The 27,858-nt window shown below is 41.8% G+C and overlaps 1 protein-coding gene across 1 annotated transcript; it reads left to right on the forward strand.

The window, feature by feature from the left end:
* The first annotated feature begins 805 nt into the window (after nt 1-805).
* LOC144763802 (chymotrypsin-C-like) lies at nt 806-21,563 on the forward strand. The gene is made up of 8 exons (XM_078649749.1): nt 806-872; nt 5,715-5,803; nt 5,890-5,987; nt 7,176-7,301; nt 8,931-9,067; nt 9,617-9,762; nt 21,073-21,225; nt 21,473-21,563. Exons 1-8 carry the CDS (start codon nt 833-835, stop codon nt 21,488-21,490), a joined length of 807 nt encoding a protein of 268 aa, XP_078505875.1. The 5' UTR covers nt 806-832; the 3' UTR covers nt 21,491-21,563.
* Nucleotides 21,564-27,858: the final 6,295 nt, after the last annotated feature.

A 27,858-nucleotide genomic window follows, 5' to 3' on the forward strand; every position in this document is an offset into this window, starting at 1 on the left:
GCCTTTTCTAATATGATGCTGATTTGCTCGGTGTGTCTGTGCGCTAAGGCTCAGCCAAGGTTGTTATTCCATATTCTGGGTGCATGCCCAGATCATGGCTGCTTGTCTCTTGTTTTGCTGATTTCTTTTTCTCGATGCTGATGATGCAGCAGATCCTTCTTTTCTGTTGACCTCCTGAGATGTTGAGTTTTGTGGCCATGTGAAATAGCTCGCTGGTGGTTGCTGGCCTATGACTGAATCAGGAGGTTGTGAAAATGATCAGGATTGATGTAAGAGCTTGTGGATGTCAATGGCTACTCAGGGAAGATCAGCATTTAATGGTATCTAAACTTTAAGCAGTCTTTGGCATTGTTTGTTCAGACATTGATCATCTGATTCATAGTGGTACACCAGTGATGACACTCAATTTGAAAGGACCCACAGGTTCTTTGTTAAATATGCGTGATCTCAGCGCAATGGGAGGGCTGCACTGAGGCACGCACTGACAGGGATACAAGGTCTACGTGCCTCAAAAAACAAATGTTCACTTCCTATGGTCATGTCACGTTGTTTTAGAGACAAGATGCACTTTGCATTTAAAAAGCAAACTGCACAACATATGTTGGCTGCCCCCAACGTTCACAAGTTTCACGGATAAGATGTTCTCAAAATAACCTCATATCAGGGATTTCACCATTAATATTTCACAGAATGTGCAGGAATAGTTCTCCCAAGGACAGCATGCTTTTTCTTTCTACAGTTTGAGTGACAGCTTGTCCCCGCCTTCCCTAACATAGATACCCTCTACCATATAAATACCCTCTGGTTTTTCACTCGACCTCAAGCCGCAACAATGTTCAGGTTTTTGCTCGTCGCTGTCCTCGTAAGCTGCGGTAAGAGCTTTTCTTTTTCCTAATCTTCTGAAATGAATGGATTAAATGGGTTTGTAAGTCTTTTGGAGCATTTACTGTTGCATCATGTGCCGCCTCATTAATAGCACATTTACAGCATTTATTTAAAAACGGCAGAGACATCCTGGACTTTCTTCATCTTAACTGAACTGACATCTGCCTTCATGGCAACTCAAACTGCATTCTTTAATAAAAGCTTCTTATATTATTAAAATCAAGAATGGCTTGTGTCTATCTTTGCATTCTTACTTATTCATCTTCAGGAAGGCTCCTTCACCTCTCATGGCGGCCCTCTACCTCAGACCGTAAGAGCCAATAAGACTTGATCATGTCACACCTGAGCTTCCCTGGATCTCTTTCTCCTCAGCGATTCTTTCCCGTTTCTTAGTTCACATTTGTCTCCATTGCTCATCTCTTGGTTCATTATGTCATGTATTCAACACAATACCTACATACTATCTGAACCCACCCATCTTTATGAGTGCCAACTCCTATCTCTGAAGTCCCCGAGTACAGAATCCATCTTAACTGGTCATGCCCAGCTGTCTTCTAGTTTAGCTTGCCTCATTTATCTTTCAGGTCGATTTTATCTTTTATTCCACATGTTTCCATCTCAAGATACCATGCTCAGGGATGTGACCTCCTACCCAACAACTACTTACCTCCTCATACTCAAGCCGAGTTTCAAGGGGGTGCGGTAACAACTCCTGCCTACAGCGTTCATTGGTACTCTTCTTCAGAACACCCTTGGAGCATCCCAACCGTTTGCTGTCTCCAAGGAAAGTTCCTTGTATCCTTTACCTCCACCTAATTTTGACCATACATCAACAAAAAGCACAGGTTGAAACCATAGCACTATACTGGCCACTCTGCTGTGTTTGGTTTCTCTACTCTGGGTGTTGAACAGCCATCAATGATGTGTATCAGCGGCATCTTTCAAGTCCCTCAATACAGGGACTCTGCGGTAGACTTCACCAGCCCGCTTCTTCTTCAGAGAACTTCCACTAGATCACCAAACTTCTGTTGGCGCCTACTCCTGGATTGGAAGAGATCTTCTCCCATTTGGTTAAGTAGATGCGCAGAGTTAGTCACTTTATTTTATTGTTCTTACATAGCACTCATGTTAGCTTGAAGCGCTTTCAGTAGAGATTTATCATACCAAGTCAATAAGCGATTTAGTTACTTACAGAGGGCGAAAGACAGGTGAGTTCTTGATACTTCATATTTCCAAAATGCTTAGTTTTTTAAGGTTCTTTTATTGAGTTTTTACAACACTAAACAGGCTTTTTGTACCGCTACAATGAGAATTAATTTTCAATGATGTCTCAGGATCAGGAGAGACAAACGAGGTGTGTTATGTCAACTGAGCATCTTAAAACAGATATCCACATAGTAAGAGGAATTGTCATACAGTAAATAGAACATTATTTAACACAGGAATCATAATAAATTCTTTATGAGCAGAGTCCACAACCTATGATGAAGAGTAAGGTTGTATAGTATTGCATGGCCATACTTGACTGGTGTCCGCAATGCCAAGTTATATATCTGTGCATCTATCGATCTGTGTACTGACTCTGAGGCCTTAGAAAGATGAGCCGTGTAAACAGTGCTGGAGGGACTTCCCTAAGAGAAGGTTCTCACAGGGAGATGTCAAAATATAAGTTACAAGAGGTGCTTCAGAAAAATCCCAAGTGAATAAATATGGAGGAGCTAACCTACGCCTGAGATTCTGAGATTAGTGCCTTGAATTTAGAGCAAAAGAATGAGGGATCAAAGCTAATAGGTATCTTCTCCACAGGAAGAATAGGGAATGAGTGATAGAAACACGTGCCATCCTGCAGATGGCTGTGGGTAAGGTAGAGGGAAGAGGGAAGGCTCACAGAAGTGATGACTGTATCAATTGAACTGATACATCTGGGTTTTCATATTGGTGAAGCAGTGAAGGGGGAAGGTTTGTGCCGTGGGCCATGAGGCTACTCCCTAGGATGGAAGGTCCACATCCACTAGAAAAAAGGTAGTGTGTTTTTGTGAAAAACAAGCTGGTTTGAGTTGTTGAGAGCACAGTACGCCGATTATTCATTAAAAAGCTTTTGTGTATGGGTGGTGGGGTTGTATGGGCGCAGACAGGAGGGGAGCGAGAACAAGATAGTGTTGACTGCATTTATCTTACAGGCTAACCCTATTAATGCCACCAGGATTCCAAAGTTAAGGGTTTAGGGGACAATAAAGGAACTTCTTTTTTGTGTTCAAATTATTTTATCAGGTTTTATTACAGACAAAGACACAACAAAAAATGATACAGTGTTGGTATATATAACAGATTAATGTGAAGTTCAAAAATATTTTCATAACAATATCTATATACCATACATTTACAATTGTCATAAAAACTGTTAAATTATAAAGTTGAATATTGAACAAACGAGACTACTCCTCAAACAATTTAGTCATACAACAACGTCAATAAATAAAAATTAGTGTCTTCAAATGTTTTTATAAATCAGTATTGATATAATCATCAATTGTTTTCCATAACTGATTAAATGACGATGTATTTTTTATGGTACCTTATAAGATAATTGGGCACCAAATTTAATAAAAGTGACATAAGACCACCACGCTTGCACTGATAATGCTTTAGCTAATTTCCAATTGGAGGTAATGGATTTAATAGTAATAGAAACAAGAAGATTAAAACGTTTACAATGGGGCTCAATAAGGTGAATGGTAAAACATAAGATTTATCAACAAGCATATTGTAAGTGAAAGGCTCAGAGATAAGAAGTATTTTAACAATAATATACCAAACATTCTTCCAGAATTTAAATATTACTGTGCTTTTAAAAAGCATTTGCTTTAAAGTACCATCATAACATTTGCAATTCCATCAAAGTGAAGAATTTATAAGTTTAGCCTTATATAATTTGTAAGGAGTCCATAGACAATTGAATAAAATAAAAGCGTTTGTTTGAGATGATACAGGAAACCACCCTCAAATATATATGGTCCATATTTGTATCCAATAATTTAACGAAAAATTCAGAGAGAGTTCTGCATTCCAAAAAGTGGATAAAAAGGTTAAATTAGTAGAACTTGTTCAATTAAGCTGTTTATAACATTTGGAAATAGTATGTTGGGAGGCAGAAAAAGCTTTAATACATGATACCGAATCAGGGCTTTTAATGTGGGGTAGCATATTTGGGAAAGTGCTAAGTAGTACATTACAAAGAATGTCATATTTAAGAGTTTTGGTATTGGGTAACATGAATCTAGCCTGTAGTTCAGAGAAAGATAACAAAACATAATTTTTATAAATATCCTGAACGAAGAAAATACCAGTGGATATCTATAATTTCCAAAATATGATTGTACAATTAAACTTTAATATAGGGTTGTGCCAAGGAGAAATCATAGTAGAATCTGAAATATGAGACACATGAAGGAAATTCCTACAGTCCAGGCCTGGGCAGCACTTGCAAAGAAGCTGATAGTGAACCAACAAGAGTAAGGACCCTGCTGGGAGAACCAGGGGAGCCCAGAGTCTGGTGGGCTTGTTACAAAAGACTTACAGTGTGTGAGGGCATCAACTCATGTCAACTGCTGGGAAGGCTCTATGTGGGCGCAGGGTATCAAGGACCAGGGAAGGGTCTTTAAGGCATGTTGTCTCAGTTTCCATTCAGCGGGTTGAGAAGTTGCTGTTCCGGTGAGGTCTAGGCACAGTCGTCCGGAGGATTTAGAGCTCTGATGGGGGTAAGCACAACACTTTGGCATTGAGGTACCACAGGGCCATCAAGTGTAGACATTTGAAGAGAGATCACACCAGTTTAATGGTGATCTGGTCTCAGGGTAAGAAAGGATGAAGCCTTTTGGGGTTGGACGGGTTTAGTCTTCCTAAGGCCCCGGGTGGTCCTGGTGGTGTATTGCCTGCCCTGCCAATGAGTTTGGCTGCACCCGGCCTTGCCACAGTGAGCTCTTCGTCACAGGGCAGAGGGGGCGCTGAATGAATCCATCCTCTGCGATGGAGCCATTTTGGGATAAAGGTTGGTTTTAACATTAAGGGTGAGACTGAGTTTAAGGTTGCAATTTTACGGTTTATAAATGTGCACAGTTTTGCAATGTACAAAGTACATTTGCAAGTTTAACAGTCGGATTGGCACGTGTATTTTTCGTGTACTCTAGACTGGGACACATTAGAGATGTACCTAGTGAAGGGCAGTCACAACCTCCCGAACATTTGTTGTAACACTTGTCCCCCATGAACAAACCCTCTCTGGCTGGGTGAGTGTTTGTAATGTGAGCGGAAACATTAGCCTGTTGTTCTGTATCACGAAGCTGAGGGAGCTGCTCTCTTCAGTTACAGAACATGAAAAAAGTGTCAAAATGATCTGCAAAATTTAGGACACCCCAGGTTAGACTTCAGGTTTCCCACATCCTCGAAGATCTACCAGTGCCCAGTTAAAAAAAATCATGCTAAAGTACTCTGTTAAGGGATCTTCCCATACAGCAATGAACAATCCTGTCACATGTCTGTTAAGAGACACGAACTCCAGCACTTTGATGTGAGCTCCTGCCCTGAAGGGTCTATGATTGGGGGAATATCTTCAATTGTTGGTATATCTTGATGCAGACATAGTACTGATGTTGTATTGTGTTTCCTCCACTGACATACTGTGTGACGGTATGCACATCGCTTTATGTACTTGCTGTATAGTTTCTCTACTGACAGTGCTTAAAAGATTGCAGTTGTGGCATAAAGTGCAGCGCAATCCTCGTTCACCTTTAATTTTCATTTGAAATGTCTTTTGTTGCTTTCTGTTGCAGCCTACAGCTGTGGCGTGCCTTCCCACCCACCCAGCACCTCCAGGGTGGTGGGAGGTGAGGATGTGAGGCCCAACAGCTGGCCTTGGCAGGTAAAAGAAGCAGCAGTATCTTTCCAGATGTGCCCCTGTCTGTCAGACCCACTGGGAAGACACTGATGGCTTTTGCTCCTTTCCAGATCTCGCTGCAGTACCAGAGCGGGAGCCGATGGGGCCACACCTGCGGGGGGACCCTCATCAGTGAGCAGTGGGTCCTGACAGCTGCCCACTGCATCAGGTAACAAGCTCTACTCAGATCTCTGAGGGGGGATTTGGTGCAAACCGCTAACCCTACGAAGAGGTGTCTCTGACACGAAAGGATTAGGAGGTCTGAAGTTCTCAATGAAAAGCTTCGATCTAGAAAATTATTGTGGTGGCCACTTCTTTGGTTGATGGTATGGACCAAACCTGAGCCAGACTCTCTAAATACTGGCACGGTGAGAGCCTGGTTCTCAGTCAAATGTAAAACAACACTAGGACCTGAAAGGAGAAGGTCTGGTTCTTCTGTAGACCAGGGATTGCCCTTTGTAGACATGCATCACGACTAAGATACCCCAGCGCCATTTTAAATGTGCAACCTTAGCAATAGCCATTGTTTTCTAATGTTTATGAATCCACAAAGTACAAATATCTAGTAGAAGAACTATAGGAGGGGATTTAAGGGGGCAGGAGAGAAAGAAAGAGAGGAAGCTTGTGCAGATGGCACAGTGCTCAATTTGCGCATTCGTTGCAGGTGCTGAGTACCGGGCTCAAGGTGTGGACTGACCAGTCTATTGGGCATTCCTGGGAAGGAGGCAGGAGTTGTTGGGCACCTCTGTCACTTTCACACGCCCCTTCTAGGTTCACTGCGGCAGCCACTGTGGGGGGCTTTACGAGAGATAGTAGAGAGGAAGAAGAGAGAGCGAGAGAAAGGGAGTTATAGTATAGGTGGATGGAAGAAGAAGGGAGGAAGGGGCGGGTTCGTTCAAAATGTTTGTATCTCTTTGTATCACAGCTTTCAGTGGAGCCAGGGAGGTTTTGGGTGAACCAGTCCAGATAGCCTAACCTCTGCCTAGAAGAAGAATTAAGACCATGACTCAGACCACCTGTTTGAGGTCTTTATCTGCAATCATGAGCTTCCTTCCCTCTGCAGTTTCTTTTATTTCTACTAAACAAAGTTGAGACAGAGATGTATGTTTGCCACACTTCACACAGGAAAGCTGCAGGCTGTCTAGGGAGCAGGACAAGTGTGGGTGGGGAATTCTCACTGCATCCTAGAAGTCCATTGTGTGGAAAAAACTGCTGTCTCAGGCTATCAATCTCCATGAGAGGTCCAGTGCTTAGGATTTTGTTCTTTATCTGTCTTTGTCTGGTCTGGGCTTAGCTGCTCTGTTTCCACAGTAAATATTTTTTTAACATGATGTCATATATTTTTTTGTTTTTGTAGCAGCTCCAGGACCTACCGCGTTGCTCTGGGGAAACACAGCCTGAACACAGCAGATGAAGAAGGATCAGTCATGATCAGTCCCGCCAAGATCATCGTCCATGAAAAGTGGAACTCCTTCCTCATCGTGTACGTCTTGCTATAATTAATGTCACTGAGGCTAGAGAGAAGCAGCGATGATCCGTATCTCAATGGGAATGTTGGGGGCTCGTATTTCTAGATATCAAGCACCAATTCAGGGCCTCATTTATGAAAATTGTCTCATCACTGCGGTAAAACAGCAATGCAACACTTTTCACTGTGCCCTCCTTGCGACACCTTGGATGCGCCGTATTTACTGTGCGGCACTCCATGTAGCAAAGATTGACAGATGCATCAGGAATCCTGACTAATCTGTAGGCCCACGCATTGCTGGTGTTGTGTCGAAAGCATGACAAAACTTCAGCAGTGCATGAGGGAGGCCTATACCGATTGCACTGTGCCACACTTATGCCTGCTATGAGCCAGGCGTAAGTTTTGACGCAGTGGCGTCATAGAAGTGGCACAGTGAAATCTGATAGATTTTACTGCACCACTTCTACGAGGCTTTCTTGCGGGGAAACTCCCCCCCCTTCATAAATTATACCTGATGCAGGTATAATGTAGCACAGGGGTTTACATTGTGACACATCTGCCTAGATGCGTCACTTTGTAAATATGGCACAACGTGGGGTGTTATTTATGCCGCTGCTGCATCACGAAAAGTGAAGCAATGGTGGCACAAAAATGATGCAAGGGGCTCATAAATAAGGCCTTCAGTATTCCTCTGAGTGCTCTAGCGGGCCCCCTTGTGATGGCGCTTAGAAATTATGTCACAGAGAATCTCTTTTTCAATCAGTTGTATGCGGACAACATTTGTAACTCTTGTGTTAGGTAAAGTTACAAAGGAATGGAGGATAAATAGCTTCCCCATAACAACACAATTTTTGTTCAATTTCGAAAGCCAGGATTAGCACCATATCTCTAGGTTCCAAGGTTCCACTTATGTATCTTCGTAAAGAGCAAAAACAGCAGGTTTTCTTGTGAAAGGGCACTGTATTGTCCTCACATTGGGCCAGATTCACAAAGTAATCTGAGACAAAATCCTAACTTTATGACTTTCTGTATTAACAGAAGGCATTTAGGAGTACTAATGTTGTAATTTTGTCTCAGTTAAACTTAAGTTTTGGTCTTAAGTTAAACTTAATTCAAACTTAAGTATAACTAAGACAATATCCTAGTCGTAAAGTTAGGATTTTGTCTCAGTTAAACTTATATTTGTCTTACGTTTAACTTATGACCAAAACTTAAGATTGACTGAGACAAAATCCTAACTTTAGTACTCCTAAATGCCTTCTGTGAATAGCGAAAGTCGTAAAGTTAGGATTTTTTCTCAGATTACTTTTGTGAATCGGGACCATTGATCCAAGGAAGATTGAGTGCCTAAAGTTAATAGTTAAAGCCGAAGTCTCACGGCACCATTTTTGGGCTCGCCCTGTGAAACCATGTCTGATGCTGTTTTGTTTCTCCCTCTGACACTTTTCGTCTGCTTTCACATTGTGTCTGGAATAATTTGTAGTTGCTGAGGGTGATGATTTTTATTCATGTGCCTTATTAAATCCCAAACATCTCACTGGTGACCCTGGTGAATGTGTAACGATTCTTTGTCCTTGATATCTGTGGACTAATCCCTTCCCTTTAGTTTGCAGGATCCACTAACAAACCCTCTTATTCTTGCAGTAATGACATCGCTCTGATCAAGCTGGCTGAACCCGTACAGGTGTCGGAGAAGATTGAGCCGGCGTGCCTACCAGCCGCAGGAGGTCTGCTGCCGAATAACTTCTCTTGCTTCGTTACTGGATGGGGCCGCCTCTACAGTAAGGAAAACGTCCCCCCCCCCCTTATTCATTCAGCAGTTGTCCTTGTTCACCTCATAAGCACCTTTATCTGGGCTTGTAATGAAGACGGATGAGGGACCTCGTCTTAATCCAGCTTAAATGTCAGAAATTGAGAGGGGAGGAATCTCAGTATGTTGAGAAATTACACCCCGCATAAATCGCCACAGGCCTGGATGGTGTCCACCAGAAGGAAGACTATGAAATCCTAGGTCAACAGTAAGCCTTTTCTATGCTCCATTCAGGATTCTTGTTAGCATTCCTATAGGAAACTACTGTGACCAAAAAGAGCAGTGGTAATAAAATTTAATGTGATAGCAACACCTAGGATGGCCCTAGGGAAATTGCTCTTTGGGAAATTAGCATACAAATATCCTAAGAGTTTCTTCGAGAGTTTTGCTCTCCTATAGAATATCCATGATATGAACTTGTACAGGATTTGATTTACAATTAATAGCCTGTAAAATAATTTGTTTCTGAATGAAGATTGCTATGTTGCTGTATCTCAATCTTCCATTTGTTCTGTTTCAGCCAATGGCCCTATTGCTGACAATCTGCAGCAGGCGCTGCTACCGGTTGTCGATCATGCCACCTGCGCTCAGCGAGACTGGTGGGGATCAAACGTGAAGGAAACTATGGTCTGTGCTGGCGGAGATGGAGTCGTGTCTGGCTGCAATGTAAGTATCCTCTGTGTTAAGACCAGTCAATGTTCACTTTGGGAACAGGACATGGATTTATGTCACCTTAGGTGATGTGACATTCTTCTGTCCCTTCGTGAGCGCCAGCTCCCTGATGGTGCCCTTGATGGCTGCAGGGTATTGCATGCAATAGATACGAGGCGGCTGGTGACATTTGAAGGTGGTGGGCGTGGAAGTCTGAGTTGAGTGCCCAGTGTTGGGAGGGGGCTCGGGAGGGTTCAACTGACTTCTGCCAAACAGAAACAATGCCTGATGCCTCCTTTTGGCAGCCAAAGCTCAACTCAGCGCACGCACAAATCTATAAATTAAACCACTCAAGCCACATTCGGGAATTTATGAAAGTACTGTACAAGCGCACTACTCTAAAGACTTCTGCACTGCAGTCACTCACCACCACAGTTGATCTTTCACTTTCACATTCGCACCTCCTCCCAAAACTCTAATTAAAGCCTGGCTAGCGCGAGAATGTACTAGCGCAGAGGAAGAAAATCATGAAAATCATAATTTAATGAGAGAAGAGGGCATGCTTGGCATTGAGGCTGTAATGTCCCCCATGCGGGCATGCCATGTATGTTACCATGAGGAGCAGGCTGATTGCAATGTGAAGCCAATCCAGGCAGGGCATGGATTATTTAATGTTGTGCCTACCTGGCGTCACTCTGCTTGTGCTTTCCTAGCTGCCGGATCAATCATTTTTCCGTATTGTTTATTTGCACGATCCATTTACCAAGTAGTGACATCGATCTCTGCTCAAGAAACACATCCGGGCCTGTGGCGTGTGAGAGGCTGGAGGGCGAGAGTGTTCTGCAGTGTGGTGCTCTGACTGTGTCCAGTGCCTGTGTCCGTCCTGAGAAATGCACAAGCTCCCGCATCCCATTGTCCAATCAGAGGCCTGGGAGTAGCGCAAAGGCAATGGGAGTGCTCCGGTTATTGCCACCCACTGCCCTGCCCCTTGCCATTGATTTCAGTGGCGCGCTGCTAAAGACGCCTAGGGCGCAGCATAGGCGTCCATTTGAAAGCAGGCATTTTCCCCTTTCTTACGCCACTCCCTTCATGATGCCATCATTCTTTCTGCGTTTGTGCTTCCAGGGCGAGCAATATTCCTCGCCCCGGCCCAGCACATGCGCAAGAGGTCTCTGACCTCCTGTGAGACCTCCTGTGACCTCGTCATCGTCCGTCCCTTGACGAAAAAAAACCAGTCAGAGTCAGACAGAACTTAATTTTCAACACACGGGGCACTTCATTGATTTGACGCTGCTGCATTGCGTGTGGTACGTGTCTCTTGTATTCCTCCCCGATCCTCGTCCCGGCTCCCGAGGCTAGTGGGGCAACACCCCATTCGCCCCTATGCACCAGCCGCCACTGGCAATAGAACCTGCCCTGAAGGAGAGGCAGGGCTATTACGTGGGTAAGTCATAGGCCCTGGAATCTGGGGATATTAGTTCCAATTTCCACTCCTAAACAATAATACTCTGAAGAAATTAGCTCATACCTGTTCATTGGATCCCAAACCTGTAAACAATGTGAAAAATTAGACCAGACAATCTCCTCCCTCAGTGTCAGTACTGGATAAAGTGGACATTCAGATATTTTTGTACAAAATAGAATAACTGTCTAATGGACTGGGCCAGTATAATATCTGTCATGACATTTATTTTTACCTGTTTGAGTATGTTTATTTTTAGGTATTCCCCATAAAACAAAAATGACTGAAATAAATCAGTTTTCAAATTCATATTAAAAAAAATATAAAAAGTTTACAGCAAGACTTAAGATACACACACACACACACACATATATATATATATATATGTATATATATATATATATATATATATATATATATATATATATATATTCACTGAAAAAACCATAGGTTATAGACCATATATAGTTAGGAATTAGCATTTAGAAAACCTTATTTTACTCACACAAAACCATTGAAATTCCATATATAGTTAGTTGCACTAACTATATATCGCGCACCCGCAATCCACTGCTGATGATGTCACATATTACATCATTCATGACATGGTCAGTGACATCACTGATGACATCACTGATGACATCTCAAATGACATCACTGATGACATCACTGATGACGTCTCATTTGGCATCATTCTTGTGCTAATACGATAAACTTCTTCAGACTCTAATATAACCTTAGATACACTCAGTGTATACAGACACTCACACACTGCCACTCATCCATGGAGTTACTCACACACCCAGTCAGTCATGCAAAGAAACAATCTCACCTCCATTTCTTCAACTATACAGTTATACACACCTTACTTATTGAAACATATACTAACACATATTTACTCTCTTATACAATCCCTGATACAAGTTCACAATGATCGATACAACCACTCACTCAGTGGCTCTCATGCACAGTTATTTATATATGCCAACTCTCACATGTACTGTGTTTGACATATGTACTTACTATGACATGTAGCATTGAGATATCCATTCACTCATCAATACACTCATGCACACAGTCAACTGCCCATGTAGCTGTTTCCACATGCACTCTTGAACTCATACACCTAGTGAATAAACTGCTCACACATCTATGCACAGAGTCACACACCTTCCAGCCACCCCCACACAAACTCAATCTCCCATAGAAATACTTGGGCAACCAATTAATAACACATATAGCCTCTCGTATAGCTAATGATCAACACATGCAGCAGTTTACATCACAACAGACATAATGATGCACAAATTAAGACAGTTTAGTCACTAACCCGTGCATTCAGTAAGACGCATTTAATCACTCACTCATACAGTCAATCACGCACCTACTAAAACCTTCATTCAGACACTTATACATCCACTCATTCTTCAATATGTAAAACATATTTAAACTTTACAGAAACACATAATCACTGGATGTTGTCATCAGTGATGTCATCAGTGATGTCACTGACCATGTCATGAATGATGTAATATGTGACATCATCAGCAGTGGATTGCGGGTGCGCGATATATAGTTAGTGCAACTAACTATATATGGAATTTCAATGGTTTTGTGTGAGTAAAATAAGGTTTTCTAAATGCTAATTCCTAACTATATATGGTCTATAACCTATGGTTTTTTCAGTGAATTTTCAAGGTTTTGTAAATGCTAATTCCTAACTATATATGGTCTATAACCTATGGTTTTTTCTGTGAATTTCATTGTTTTTTTAACAGCTAATATCTGTAGCTGTAAAATGTATTCTTCTTTAAATCCAAAAATATATTTTATATGTTTATGAATAATTTTTTTTTAAAATATTTTTTTTTCTTCGTTCCCGCTTCGCGAATCGGGAAGCTTCCCGTTAGCTGACCTTGATGCCGCGAAATAGACCGCGAGCCGGTAAACGTTTCTTTACCGCAAGTGCCGCGTTAGAAAACAACATCGTGACGCCTCCCGTCCGCATGACGTTCCACGTTGTCGCGTGATACGTCATATGACGTGCTACGTTAGCGAACTGGTACGCGAAGCGAGTGCCAAAGCGCAGGTTTCTGGAAGCAAACCGGGAGGCCCTGCAAAGCGCTTAACGTAAACACAGCAAGTCATGTGACTTGGTAATAACACTTTTCATTGGTTCATTTCACTTTTGGTTTCCTAATGATGTAAGACTAGGTCATATAATCTAAAATGAACACTTTTGATTGGTTGAGAACTCTTGTTTTTCCCAAATGATGAAAATCCCTCCTTCTTTCCTCACTCTGACTTTCATCATTGTGAGAGAAAGACCCTTTGTGATCACTGAGCAATGGCTTCTTTAGTAGCTTCAGCTGGTGCTTCCCCACCACCTCCACCACATCCAAGGAAGAGTGGACCACCTGCTCAAGTTGTAATTCAACAAGAAGAAGAAGAAGAGGAACAGGAGGACGAGCACGAAGAGAGGCAGTTTTTGCCTGAGCAGCCCAAGACGTCTCACCGGAAAGAAAACTTCATTTGGCAATTTTTTAAAATTCCCAAAGGTCAGAAAAAAGTAAATGCAAGATACGTTACTTGCCTTATATGTCAAGATAGACTGTCCAGAGGGACCGACAAAAAATACAGTTTCGGAAACTACACAATGCATCGCCATATGACTAGGTGGCATCCTAACAACTACAGTGCTGCACAGTTTCGGAACGACCTAGATAATCTCCCTATTATGGCCAGAAGATCTGTTGTACCGGAAGTAACGGGACCAGAGGGCAGGGAGATGGTGCCAAATATACAAATGAGATTTGGTGAAGTAAAACACACCTGCGTATTTTGCGATGGATTCATTTCCTACGGAGAAAGAAGCATCACTCTGATCAACAGAGCTATTGACTATCATATGCAAGTTTGTCCGAAACGCCCAAAATAATAAATACTTCTTTTTTTTGTTTTGTTGCTCCTGTTGAGCCCTTTACAATGAATCGTTTTCATTGCCCCCTCCAAGAAAAACCCAAAAAAATATAAAACTGTTCCGAAAAATTCAAAAACATTAAAAAAATGTTCAGAAAAATAAAAAAAAAAGTTCTTTTCAGAACTACCTCCCCGTTATTAAAAAATTGGTACAATATTTGGAACTGTGCCAACCTCTATTTCTCTTAGTTCGCTTCCTAGTTCGCTCGCTGGTACGCGAACTGGAAGCGAACCAAAAACAGTAAGTATAAGGGAAGGAAACACACACTTATGTTAAAAGAAAGACAGCTATAGGGGAGTAAACTAGAGATACTATTACCCATAATCCACTACTGATGATGTCACATATTACATCATTCATGACATGCTCAGTGACATCATCAGCAGAGGATTGCGGGTTTTTTGGCAACATGCCTTATCCACGGTTTAATAACGCTGCCTTTTGCTTTATATAAGTTTTCAAATTGTATGAAATATATACCAATAGGTCTTTATGAACCTTTAGGTAGTGCTTTTGTTCATGAGGTCTGGTCGCTTCCATACACATACAGATGTTTCAAAGATGATCAAGAAGTTTATCTGAATGGAGAGGAATGCACTGAGACGCCAGATCATTCACTAATGTGTAGGCACATACAGTTACACGATTCATGCAACAAACACCGACCAAATATGGCTTGCGTGTTGCAAGGCACGCCAGTTCCTGCTATCATCCCCACGTTCAAGTTGTTGGAAAATGGTAGTTATTTGATGCTCAATAATGAAGATTGTTCTGAGTTAATTAAAAGTATTCCTTTTATCGTAACAGTAAGTGAACGGGTTATTTGCTGCAGAAATGTTCTATTTCCTCCCACACATGAACATAGGGAGTTTTCAATCTGGCCACAAATACCAACCTTGGGACACGTTTCAACGGCATGACAAGAATAAGAGCTCTTTTGTCTCAGAGAGAGGTGGCCTTGAGTTCGGCCCGTGAAACTTTCGTACTTCACATAGCGAACACCCGTACACAGGTTTGCCTTTCAATTTCAGCAACATGTTTCCGACTATCTTTAACGCATCCTCCACAAAATCCCTGGCACACTTTTTTAAAGTTGTTACCAGTGGTCTCGTGACTTCATTTGAGAAAATCTTTGGAGTCATCCCTGCTCCCTTTCATTCCATTTTCTCCACTCTGGTTCGTGGATTGCATTTTTACTTGCATTACCAGCGGACGCTCTTGTGCTTTTTTACATTTTTAAATATGGATGTCCCTCCTATGCAACCTCCGACCCTGCAGCTGCTGACACTGTTCCGCAATCGCATGCTAGAATATTATGGCACAATGCCGTTGGCGATATTAAGCACGGCATATGGATTATCTTTTCGGTTCTCCTACTTCACCTGTGTCCAGCCTGTATTTCACTGCCTGACCTGTGATTTCGATTGGGCCATTGATTTGTGTCTCTGCAGACCGGTTTCTCCTGACGTCGACTTTAATCAGCTGATGACTCCTATCATTACTCACGAGTTGATTTGTCCTGGCGAAAGGATTATGGCTGTGGCATTGATGCATGGACTACTTGGTCCCTGGAATTTACTGGCGGCAGCACAGTCTTTCTTGGAACACAGCTTTCTTGAAAACCCACCGAACTGTCCTCTGATGGTGATAGAGGATCCGGTGCTGGGAGAGCACGTATGTTCTTTTCCGCTTTTAAATTGGATGGCTGAACTGTTTTCGGATGAAGACGGTGACTTCCTGTTGGAGGCTGTTGCAGCTTATTTTGCATACACAGTTATGTCATAGACCTTTTTCATGTTTCATATGCTGAGTACTAGAATTTCATTGACAATTCATTGACTTAATTGTCAAGTTTTTATTATTTACCTTGCCTATTGGCTTAAGACTCGATAAAGTACTTGGCTGTTTTATTTTTCTTTAGCATTGAATTTTCCTAGTTTTTAATGCTTTACCTTGCGGACCGTCCACATATAAACTTGCAATCTGCTCTCATGAGATGGCACTTCTATTATCTTATTCAGTTCGTTTCCGGATCATGAGGAGGTGTCATCTAGGTCCTGGATATCTTTACACCGTGTTAAGTTAGCATGGGCTCATTACCGGTTTAAACGCCATTTTTCCTTTTTTGCAACTTCTGCACACGACATTTAGTTGTTGCTTTAGCTTTCCACCTAGTAGTTCATCGTGGTTTACATGAGAATAATATGTTATTGGTCTACTATCTGCTTTACTTGTTAAACTATATCTGTACAGCGAGTGCTAAAGTTTCAAGAACAACACGATACAGAATTGTTATGAGGTCTGATCTCCACGACTTCATACTCATAACATAAGTGCAACTTCTGCCAATTCTGGGCATGAGGCGGGTTTTATATTGCTTTGCCGAACACACATACACAACAGTTGATGCGGTTCACATGAAGAGAGAGCTGGTGTATGCTGATGTGATTCCTTCAAATCTAAGACACTAAAGTATGGGCACGCCCTAAACCAACACAAAGAGACCTTCTTAGCAAATAATATAATATGTGTATTAGGGAGGGTGAGATATAAGCAGCCGCGGGCCGTGGAGGGAGTTACGGTGAGGCAGGGAGGCGGGGAGGGGGAGAAGCAGGGTGGAGCCCTCTCTACCTTGCCCCTCCCCCTCCCCGCCTCCCTGCCCCACCGTAACTCCCTCCACGGCCCGCGGCTGCTTATAAGTGTTGCTAACTCTTATTCATTTACAGCATGTTAACATACTGTCACCATTCGCTTTTTATGTACTAGTAACTATGCTGGTAATTTTGCTACTGATAATATGTGTACTTGTATTCTCCACCCTGCTTCTCCCCCTCCCCGCCTCCCTGCCTCACCGTAACTCCCTCCACGGCCCGCGGCTGCTTATAAGTGTTGCTAACTCTTATTCATTTACAGCATGTTAACATACTATCACCATTCACTTTTTATGTACTAGTAACTATGCTGGTAATTTTGCTACTGATAATATGTGTACTTTTATTATCTAAGGTACTACGCCTGAGAAGACGGCATTAGTAAATAAACATTTCAAATACACATGTGTTCTTCTTAACTCCATGTTCTGGTTTCTAAGAAATATATAACGACCGACTGTTCATGAGTTCCACGTATCCTGAGGTACTATAAGTTCATATTCTGGATTGTCTAAACATTGAGAGTTTGTTATATCCAATGTGACACTGTACCTAGCTTGCTAAATAGTTTTTGATTACTAACGTGAGTTTTGGGACACCCTAATTCGCCGAGGTTCCAATCCTCTGTCCACAGTTCTGTGTGAGAACAGAAACCCTGCGACAGGGGCACCCCCGACCCTTGCTGGACCTTCATCACACTTGCGATACAACTCCAGCAATGCGCCACCTTTACGGCACAGATACATCACGCATCTGTGCTGTTTTTGCCCCGTGATGCGCCGCATTGTAAATGCAGCACACCATAGGTGACGGAACAGCGGCACAGAATGACTAACACATCCCTGGTGATGCGCCAGTCATCATAAATCTATCCCTATGCTTCTTATCTTGTTAGAGATGAACCGCCATATGTATCATCAAAGTTATTTGCATTTCCTAAATAGCGAACTTTAAGGAATAAATAGCGATTCTTTACCATTCCTAGTTTGCGATGAGCTATTTGCTAATTAGCCGAATGTAGCCCAATGAAGCCCAATGTAGCCCAATGTAGCCCAAAGATGGCCGCCAGACACACAAAAAAACAAATGTAGCCCAAATATCAGCCAGATGTAGCCCAACTATAGCCCAGTGACAGAATGACCAATCAGCTTCGCAAACCTCCGTTACGCGAAGCGGAGCGCTGTTACAGATATATATCTTTTTTTGAACGTTAATTTCTCAAAATCCACTGGAGCACATATATTGAGACCTAGCAAAGGCACATCGGGCTACCAGTCCCTAATATTTTGCCAAGTTTCGTGCAAATCCATTCAGCCGTTCAATTATTATTTTTATTATTTTTTTTTGCCCCGCGGGGCCCTTTTAAAACCTCCACATCAAACCTAGGGGGTCAGCGAGGATCTACTATGCCCCCTTATAGTTATTTCCCCCTTTGTTTTGACCTCCTCTTGTCTCTCGATCCTACCGAGAGACAAGATGGCGGCCGCTACGGACTGTTTGGAATGTTGACAGACGCCGGAGAACCAATCAGCTTCGCTTCACAAAGCTCCGTTGCGCGAAAAGTCCGCGAACCAGAGCGCTAACCGGTCCGCTGTTACAGATATATATCTTTTTTAAAACGTTAATTTCTCAAAATCCACTGGAGCACATATATTGAGACCTACAAAAGGCACATCGGGCTACCAGTCCCTACAATTTTGCCAAGTTTCGTGCAAATCCATTCAGCCGTTCGGGCTAAAAGTGAGGCCAACCGCCCTATGGAAAACTCAATGTTAAAAACACGTTTTGGGACCCCCCTTTTTTCTCGGCCCCCACTGGACGAACCCCCCCCAAATTTTCAAGGGCTGCTCAGAAACAAAATGTGCCATTTTCCTGAAAATTTCAGCCAATTCCGTCCACAAACGCCAAAGTTATTAGACATAGAATTTTCAAAAAACCCATAGAGAAAAAATCCTAACTATATATACCTACTGGCGACCGCCAGTAGGTAATATATACAATTCATTGCATCATGATAACATTGTTTCATATATGCAAAGTTGTTTGTAAAAAACGAGCCAGACAAAAACTATTGCATTTCTTGTATCAGATTTCGATATCCGCAAGGCCTCTTTGGACTGCACAATTCGCAGCAAACCGCATATTGGTGTAATCCACCTTTTCCTGTGAACCATGTATAGTGGGAAGAAGAAAAGACAATGTGCCTCAGTTTCCTTCTGTGAGACACATCTCGGACAACAGTCAGGGAGCAATGGAGGGATGGAAGCTGACCAATTAGTTGTAAAGCGTCTTAAGGGTAAAATTCCATATTTGAATTTTATATATAAATGTTTGGCTAAATAAGGAGTCATTTCATCTAAAAACAGCTCAAGCTTTGGAACATATTTAATGTCCAAAACATGGTCAGTGATATTTCCAGCTCTCACTGTTGTACACCAGGACTCCTTTACATGCAACCAAAAACATGACTTTAAAAGATTGCAGGAACCCCTATTAATCGTGGGACGTTCAGCCCACAATTGTTTGAGTCTCATGGTCATCAGCCAGTACTACACGTAGCTAAGCCACGGTGTCGTGCCTTGATGATCATTAGCTATTAGCTCTTGTAAGCACTCTCTATTCGGAGCTAATTCCTCTGTCTGCCAAATTCTGGACCAGTAAATGATTTTTCTGAGCTTGATTATATCTGCAATACCTTTAATCCCATGTCTAGGTAAAGCTGTAATGTAGGGGTACTGTAAGGTAGGTTTAAGTGAGCTTTTAAGAATGAATTCTCGGCACAGGCGAGATATTAGTCTCGTAGATATTGATTTAAAGTACTTAAATACAGTTGTTGCTGTATATTGGAGTACTATCTGACTCTTGGAAATTTGTGGGTACTAGGACATAGACTTCGAGATTTTCACTCCAAGATAGTCAAAATGGGGTACTTTTTTTATTGCTCTATCACCCTCCGTCAATAAATGCCTCTTCAACTTGTGTGGAATAAAGCTCATATACTTTGTTTTTTCGGACTTGAATTCGAGACCTCTAGCATCACAAAAACCCACAAATTGATCTAGAAGAGATTGGAGAACCATTATGGTTTTAGATATGAGCAAAGTATCATCAGCGAATAAGAGGGCAGGGAACCTAACTCTAGCCATTTTAGGAGAATCGATACAAAGTAGAAGAGGGTTGGCTTCCAAAACACACCCGCCTAACCCCTTTGTCAACTGAAATACAGTCAGTTACATCCCCATCCTTCCCCATTTGACCTGGGCATTAGTGTTGTTATGAGTCTGATGAGAGTGTCGAAATGTTACTTGGGACACCCATTTCCTTTAATACTATCCAAAGTTTAGCTCTGGGGATTGGGTCAAATGTTGCCTGTAGATTGATGAAGGCAACATAGAGATGTCCACGCTCTATTTTGACCATTTTCCAGTACATGAGAAGAAAGCTGAAAATTTGATCTACCATTCTCACTTTCTCTCTAACCCCTGCTTGAAAGTGGGTGAGGATGGAATTCCCCAGCATCCAGTTTTTAAGCTTAGTAAGCAGTTGTCAGCAGAATAATATTTAGCAGATTATTGATAAGACCTGTTTTACATGCGCTTAATGACCTATGTTGTGAGGGTGTCTTGAATTTACCTTTTAGTTACACCAGACCATGCATAAAGGGGGACATTTTGTTTACTAAGAAGGTTTTAAATTGGATTGTTTGATTGATAGGCAGCCATGAACTGTTGTTTTGTAACAGGGACTTGCAACACTCTCAAAGGGGTGAGAAAGAATTACATTAATCCACCAACGCTCCTGGCCTCCCTTCATAAAGGTTTAATGGTGGAATAATGTGTCTTCTCTACTTGGAAGAGTTTTTAAGAGCAGGCAATAAATTGCTTATTATTTAAATCCTCTGTACTGGATCCAGATTAGTGCTTAGAAAAATAAATTCAAGAGGGACTCTTAGGGGACTGTGCTATTTGAGGGTTTATGTGCCATCGAATATCCCTAGATATGTCTTTTACAGACACCTGTCTACTCTCCAGACGAAAATGATGACATCCGTGATGGCAGGTTTATGTTACATATGTAACATACACAACACATACACGGAGACCTTGAATGGAAAGCAATAATACACATTTGCTAACCATCAACATTGGTTTTCTTTGCTATATTTTCTGTTTATCTTGGTACAAGGACAAGCTGGAACACTGAAATTAAATTATTTCTTTTGTCTGTGACAGGGAGACTCTGGTGGCCCTCTGAACTGCCAAGGAGATGATGGCGCTTGGGATGTGCACGGCGTTGTGAGCTTTGGCTCAGGTCTGAGCTGCAACTACGCTAAGAAGCCCACCGTCTTCACTCGCGTCTCCGCTTACATCGACTGGATCAACGAGGTGAGTGAATGCTTTTATTTTTCTCTTAAACTAAGGTGTCAGAATTATATCATCATAAATATACATCTTATAGTACACAAATTATTTAAATGGAATGTACCCTACCCTTATGGGTGGCCCAAGTTATAAAAAAAGTGTAATACATTTTTTTTAAATGAAGTGTTATGCGTACATTGAAGCCTGCTGAGACTGCCCTATCATTTATAAAACTCATTAGTCTTTCTTCTCCTCTCTCCTTCTCTTACAGAAAATTGCCTCCAACTAAAGTGGAAACCTACAGTGATCTGTTGTCTGTAATTGTCATGCATCCTAAACCAATAAACTTTGATGATCAGTAACATGTTTGTGTGATTGTGAGAAAAGATGACTTAGTATATCTGTTGGCATTGAGGAATTTACTTCAGTAATGCGGATGAGTTCTTTGTGTTCCTATATCGCAGGCATACATTTCACAAAGGCACTGCTGTGGGGGCTTGTATACAAGAGTTGTTTGAAGTATATATAATGATGCCACTAAACCTACTTTAAAAAAGGGGAGACTTAGGTGTTCCATGCTAAATGTTGCTAAAGTTAACAGTTTAGAGCATTTGTGAATTGTAGTACATGGCATTGAGTTGTGTGATAGAAGTACATTATGTGATGACCATTGCAGAGAAATGGTGGGATAATTCTACAGACATTAGAAGTATAGACAGCTGAATCTGCAAGGCAAAGACAAAGAAATTATTTTTTAACACCAAATGTTTCAAAATGTTAGAGACAAGCAGGTTTTGGAGCCTTTTCTTGAATTAAAATGGAAGTGCAGATGAGTACTTTCAAGTTGTCCAGATACATTTAGTAAAATATCAATCTTTAGTTCTATGTTCAAAGAGGCACTCTTACTCAAGACTAATCTCTCAAGAGTCACCCTTACTAAAGTTCAATCTCTCTTGTCAGAAATTCAAGATTAAGATATGCCGACAGTATTATTTTGTTCCTAAACACAAACGAAAAGAAGCATTGTCAAAGCCAATGGGGGTGGTGTTGGCCACCAGTCATTTGGCTTTAGCATTTCCTATTTAGTTCTATCATGGTTTGTGCAAAACCGTATTGTTGGTGTAACAACCAGGCCACCATCAAGCTAAAACAAAATCTTTACTAAAGGCAAAAATAATTTTGGTGTTTCAAAAATGCATTCATTACTATAGTAGTCCCTGATGCTGAAGGGGACTACTTTCTGTCTGGATATGCTGGATATGCTGGATGAAAGGCCAGCATCCTGCAACTCTAAGTGAAGTCAACAAGTGGCTGAAGTGTGGTAACCCACTGCCCTACGATTCATGCTGCAGTAGCTAAAATGTGAATGACAGCACAACAGACACATTGGATGAAGTCTGGTTGATAACCCTATACATTACTATGTTATGCACATAATTGGATTAAAATCAAAAGGTCTAGACTACCACCAGACCTAAAAAGGCAATCGGCTTGACGTTGGCTGCCAGCCTCTTGCCTTTACTAATGCTTTTTTGTTAAATTTTCAAAAGACCTTCTTACAAATAGAGAGCGTTGCACAGACAGATATATAGAGAGGCTCGTAAAGACAGACAGATAGGTTTGCAAAGACCGATAGATAGAGAGGCTTGTAAAGACTGATAAATGGGGAGGCGTAAAAGGTAGACATATATGGAGGTTTGAAAAGACAAATAGAGAGAGAGGCTTCCAAAGACAGATAGGTAGTTTTGCAAAGATATATAGATAGTGCTGCAAAGATAGATAGTAATGCAAATGTAGATAGATAGATCAACAGACAGATAGATGGATCAGGCAATAGGAGTAGATAAGAGGGTGTGGCCTAATGACTAGAGCGGTCAACCTTGAAGCTGGGGAACCGGGTTTGAGTCTCCGTGGGGACACTCAAGATCCTGTGATTCTGGGCAAATCACTATCTGGCAGATGCATCATCGTAGCCTTTTGCTATTCCTAAATAGCGATTTTTAAGGAATCGCTATTTAGGAATACCAAAAGCCTATGCATGTAGGAATCGCTATTAAAATAGCGATTCCTAAATATTCCTTAATTGCTACTCGCAAATTGCTAGTCGCAATTAAGGAATGCTGTCCCATTCATTCCTATGGGCCTACAGGCCCATAGGAATGAATTGGAGATTGCATGAGCAATTTGCGAGAACCAGTAGGTACTCGCAAATTGCTCATGCAATTTCAAGGGTGCAAGGGTGTCAAAATGACACCCTGTTGCACCCCTGAAATTGATCTCTGCACATATGTTGCACACACACACACATGCCCTAAGGGCATGTGTGTGCACAACTTAAAACTTTGAAAAATGCAGAAAAGTGCTTTTTTCAAAGTTTTAGCAAATTACCATGAAGTTCAACTTCATGGTAATTTGCTCCCCTTATTAGCGAATTCGCTATTTTTTTGACTTTCATGCATTGCATTTAAGGAATCTCAATTTGGGATTCCTTAAATGCAATCGCAATTTAAGGAATCTCAATTTAGAGATTCCTTAAATTGCGATTTTTTCATTTGGGATGATGCATCCCAAATGCAAAAATACCGGGAGCAAAGGGGCAGATTCTCAGAATCTGCCCCTTTGCTCCCGGTATTTACTTTGATGCATATGCCTGTTAATCTCTCCATGCCTAACAAAATGAATGTGTCAGTCTGTAATGCAACGGGTACTCATGTAAAGTGCTCTGATACCTTCGGGTTGAGTTCGCGCAATATAAAATGAACAAAACAAAAGAATAAACAGCAGATCTTAAAATAGTAATGCAATAGTTAAATATCTATTTAAGCAGGACTTTACATACAATAGTTAAATATCTATATAAGCAGGACTTACAAGAACATTAACAGCCCCCTAGAAACCTATGCAAGCAGGACATACAGACAACATTGGTTTATAAATTTAACTGTAGGCCCTAGTTATAATATACATGCTAGCATGATATACAGGATTGCATGTTTAACTGCACTTTATTGTGTGCATACTAAAAAATTACAACTTCATGAAGAACAGTTTCAAATTGACACAATTTGGTATATTGTGAAATAGCAACAATCAGATTAACAAAGGCCACTTCAAAAGGTATTTACAACACCATTAGAAGGAGACAGGAACTGATAAATCATAAAAGTGCCCTGTGCTCAACATGAAAGAGCTGGATGCTATCACATCCGACTCTAAACCTAAAGGCAATGCCAAAGTAATAATAACAAAATAAAAAAACTCTAGCATTGAGGAGAACTTTTTTGGTGTGTGGATGTGCTCCCTGAGAAAGAGCAAAATCCAGTCACTCAGAGTGAAGCTATCCGGAGGCTGAAGGGGGATAACCCTTTACTACCCATGCTGCATGCTGTAGTGGGGTGAATCAAAATTTAAATGACTTAACAACAGACCATTTGATGAAAACAGCTGGCTGAAAGCCCCTTTGAATAAGTATCAAAAGGTCAGGGCTAATGCCAGATTTAAACACATAAGCTGAAATAAACCACAATACGCAACCATACAAGGAACCCAAACCTGTCATGCTTTGCTGTCTCCATGAAATCCCATCAAAAGGAGAGCAGATTAAAATTAATCCAATGCACATTTGCACTACAAAAACACAATAGCTGCTATCATCATGGGATATGCCAGTAGTAAGTCATTAAATATGAAGAGGAATTTACCTTTTACACCAAAAGACATTGGCCCTTCAGTCAGTTCTTAGCTGCTCAATAACTGGGGCGTGATTTAGGGTTCAGTGAACGGGTATACCATCACAAATATGGCAGATGTCTTCTCTGCCCTAATATAAGTGCATGTATCTCAATGCACGTGTAAAAGGGCATATGAATAACCCATTATATTTGTGATGGAGTACCCTTCCTCCAAACTCTTATTCAGGTGTTAGCAGGCTTCCATTGAATGTAGGAGGTTGGACCAGGTATCTTACCCTGCTGCATGTGAAGATTGTACATTTATATGATAAAGAACAGAAATGCTACATTTTTATCCCATTAGAACTGATTCCACTGTGTTACCCTACAGAAGACCCAGAAAAATCTACACTCAAGCAAATGGTTAGATTTTATGGACCTTTTTTAGATCAGAAGCCCCAAGAATTTACAATTAAAGGTGCTAGGAACTTGGGAATCTCCTAAACTTCAACATGTTCAAAATATAACCTAAAAGTGTGGAGGATCAGGAATATTGCTAAGATGGTTGATTTCCATTTTACCATGAACATCTATTGGGCCCTAATCCTCACAGATGTATTCAGGTATAATTCTAACAAATCCGACCAGCTACTCTCCTTCATTTTGTTTTCAACTTTGAACAAGTTTTCGCAAACCTGTGTGTGTGTGTTTGTGTGTGTGTATGTGTGGTGGTATTGCAGATGGGCAAGTGGATCAATGCAAGAATGAGACAATGGTAGTTGGGGATCTGTGGGTGAAGGGGAAACTGGACACATTCTCTGTCCTCCATACTAAATATCATCTTGCACCCTCCGAGATGATTAGATACCTCCAAATCAGGCATGCGGTCTCCAAAGCCTTACCAAAGGAAACGTCTCTCCCTGACTCCTCTCCACTGGAGGACCGGCTGATATTAGATCCAATGGAACATAAAGCTATCTCCCTAACATATAAAAAACTGGTAAATAATCGCGCTGATCCTATGCATAAATTAGGCACAAATTGGGAGTCCTATTTGGGTGATATAGATGACGAAGTTTGGAGGGACGCCCTTGCCTCGTCTAAGGAAGTAGCAATCCCCATGCGTCTCCGCCTCATACAACTTAAAGTACTCCACCGGGTTTATTTTGATATTAAATTGATGTTCTGACTGCGGAGGCGACCAGATCCACTCTGTCTTAGACACTGCGACCAAGTCAGCACTTTCATACACATTTTATGGGAATGTCCACACATACAAAGTTACTGGGAAAGGGTGACACGCCAAATGGCTGGGACATGTGAAAAGCCCCTGCATCCCTCTCCTAATTCTGTCTCCATAACATATGGGAAGCTACCGACCTCTTATAGATGGAACAGGCATGGGCCACAATGGGGTGGATGATCGCAAAGTATAATATAGCACAGAAGTGGGGACAGGACACTAGCCCACAAGTAACAGACGGGGCGAAAGACATGGACTGTGCTATGATAGCTGAGAAAACGGTCTTAAAGGGACGGGGATGCCCCAAGAAATGAGATCAGAAATGGGGTAACTGGAACAAATACCGAGGGGACATCTGCATCTCCCCAACAGTGGAGATGCAACATGAGAGGCAAGCACTAATGGCCTGCCTTACGATTGATACTGGACCCCCTTCACCCCCTTCACCGGCGACATGACACGTGGGTGAATGTGTGACCCTGAAGTAGCAACTTAGTATGGTACGAACGTCTCTGATTCCCATAAGTGTTGTGGGGAGGGCTGAGGACCACCCGGGGATCACTACGGATGGAATATTTTACACAATGTATGTACTGTTTTGCTAACGGTGTCTTGTTTTCTTCTATGGACATGCCAATACTACTGCATATCACTGTACCAATGCCTGTTTTCGTTAATAAAAAACTGTTTAAAAAAAAAAAGAATAAGACAATGGGTAGATGAATAAATGCTTACAACCGTTCACACACTCATCCATCTGTCAGTGCACTCAGTCACTGATTAGCCACATTTTAGCACCCATTAGGTACTCCTGCATCCAATCAGCTACAAATGTACACATTCCTGAATTCACCCAGTTCTTTGCTCACACTGCCACTCAGACAAACAAACTAAGACAGACTTAATTGATTTGCCAATATCTGTATTTTGTCCTTTTTCTCCTGTGACCTTGATATATTTGCTACCTGTGCACACTACTGCCTGTGGTGCTTACTCACTGATAAGGTATGGACAATCAAATTATCTAAAAACCATCAGACCCCTCAGTGGGGCTCACAATTTCTCCTGATTGGCTCTCAGACTATCCTGTTTGGCTCTTGGAGTTCCCTGCATTGGCCCATGGTGTCCTCTGTAATACCAGGCTCTGTGGTTGGTCAAGGTGACTGGCTTGTTCTGCCCAATATCTTTTAATAACTGGGAGCCATTCACAGTTCAGGAGGAGATGACCGCCTAATCTGCATCAGCTACTGTGCCACGGCCATCTCTTCTGCTCTCACCTTTTCAAGGCAGCTTGCCTACTTCTCTTACCCGCATCACCTCTGCTCGGAAGCAATCCATGTAGCTTTGCTGAAGGTGGCACAATCCCCTGCTTCCTTCCTACCACACAAGATGATTGTACCCCCTCAGTGTGCTTTGTAGACCTTCCCCACAGGCTGTCCAGCCTCACTTTCAAGTCCACACATGAATGCTGATTTCCTCTTCCAAGAGATTAAATAAACAAAAGGTGGCACACATCAAGAGGACTTCATTCGTTCACCCTGCATGACAGGGATGAGCAAATTATGACTCTGCTGCCCTACAATCTGATTTGAGGAAGCCTGTGTGCCGATGTAGGGGAGGGGGTTACAGGTCACAGGAGAAGCTTTTCTGAGAGTCAAAACCCAACAAGGGACCTTATATCTCTAGCTCCTGCTGAAGTATTAGAAGACTTAGTGCAGACAGAGGCCAAGGCCCTGAGCATGT

The sequence above is a fragment of the Lissotriton helveticus genome, chromosome 6 (assembly GCF_964261635.1).
Source record: "Lissotriton helveticus chromosome 6, aLisHel1.1, whole genome shotgun sequence".
In the NCBI taxonomy this organism is placed as follows: Eukaryota; Metazoa; Chordata; class Amphibia; order Caudata; family Salamandridae; genus Lissotriton; species Lissotriton helveticus.

Excerpts from the sequence above, each read along its gene's own strand:
- LOC144763802 (XM_078649749.1), top strand. The coding sequence starts at position 833 with ATGTTCAGGTTTTTGCTCGTCGCTGTCCTCGTAAGCTGCG. Across the intron at positions 5,988-7,175 it reads ACAGCTGCCCACTGCATCAG|CAGCTCCAGGACCTACCGCG; the intron begins GTAACAAGCTCT and ends TTGTTTTTGTAG. Across the intron at positions 9,068-9,616 it reads TGGATGGGGCCGCCTCTACA|CCAATGGCCCTATTGCTGAC; the intron begins GTAAGGAAAACG and ends GTTCTGTTTCAG.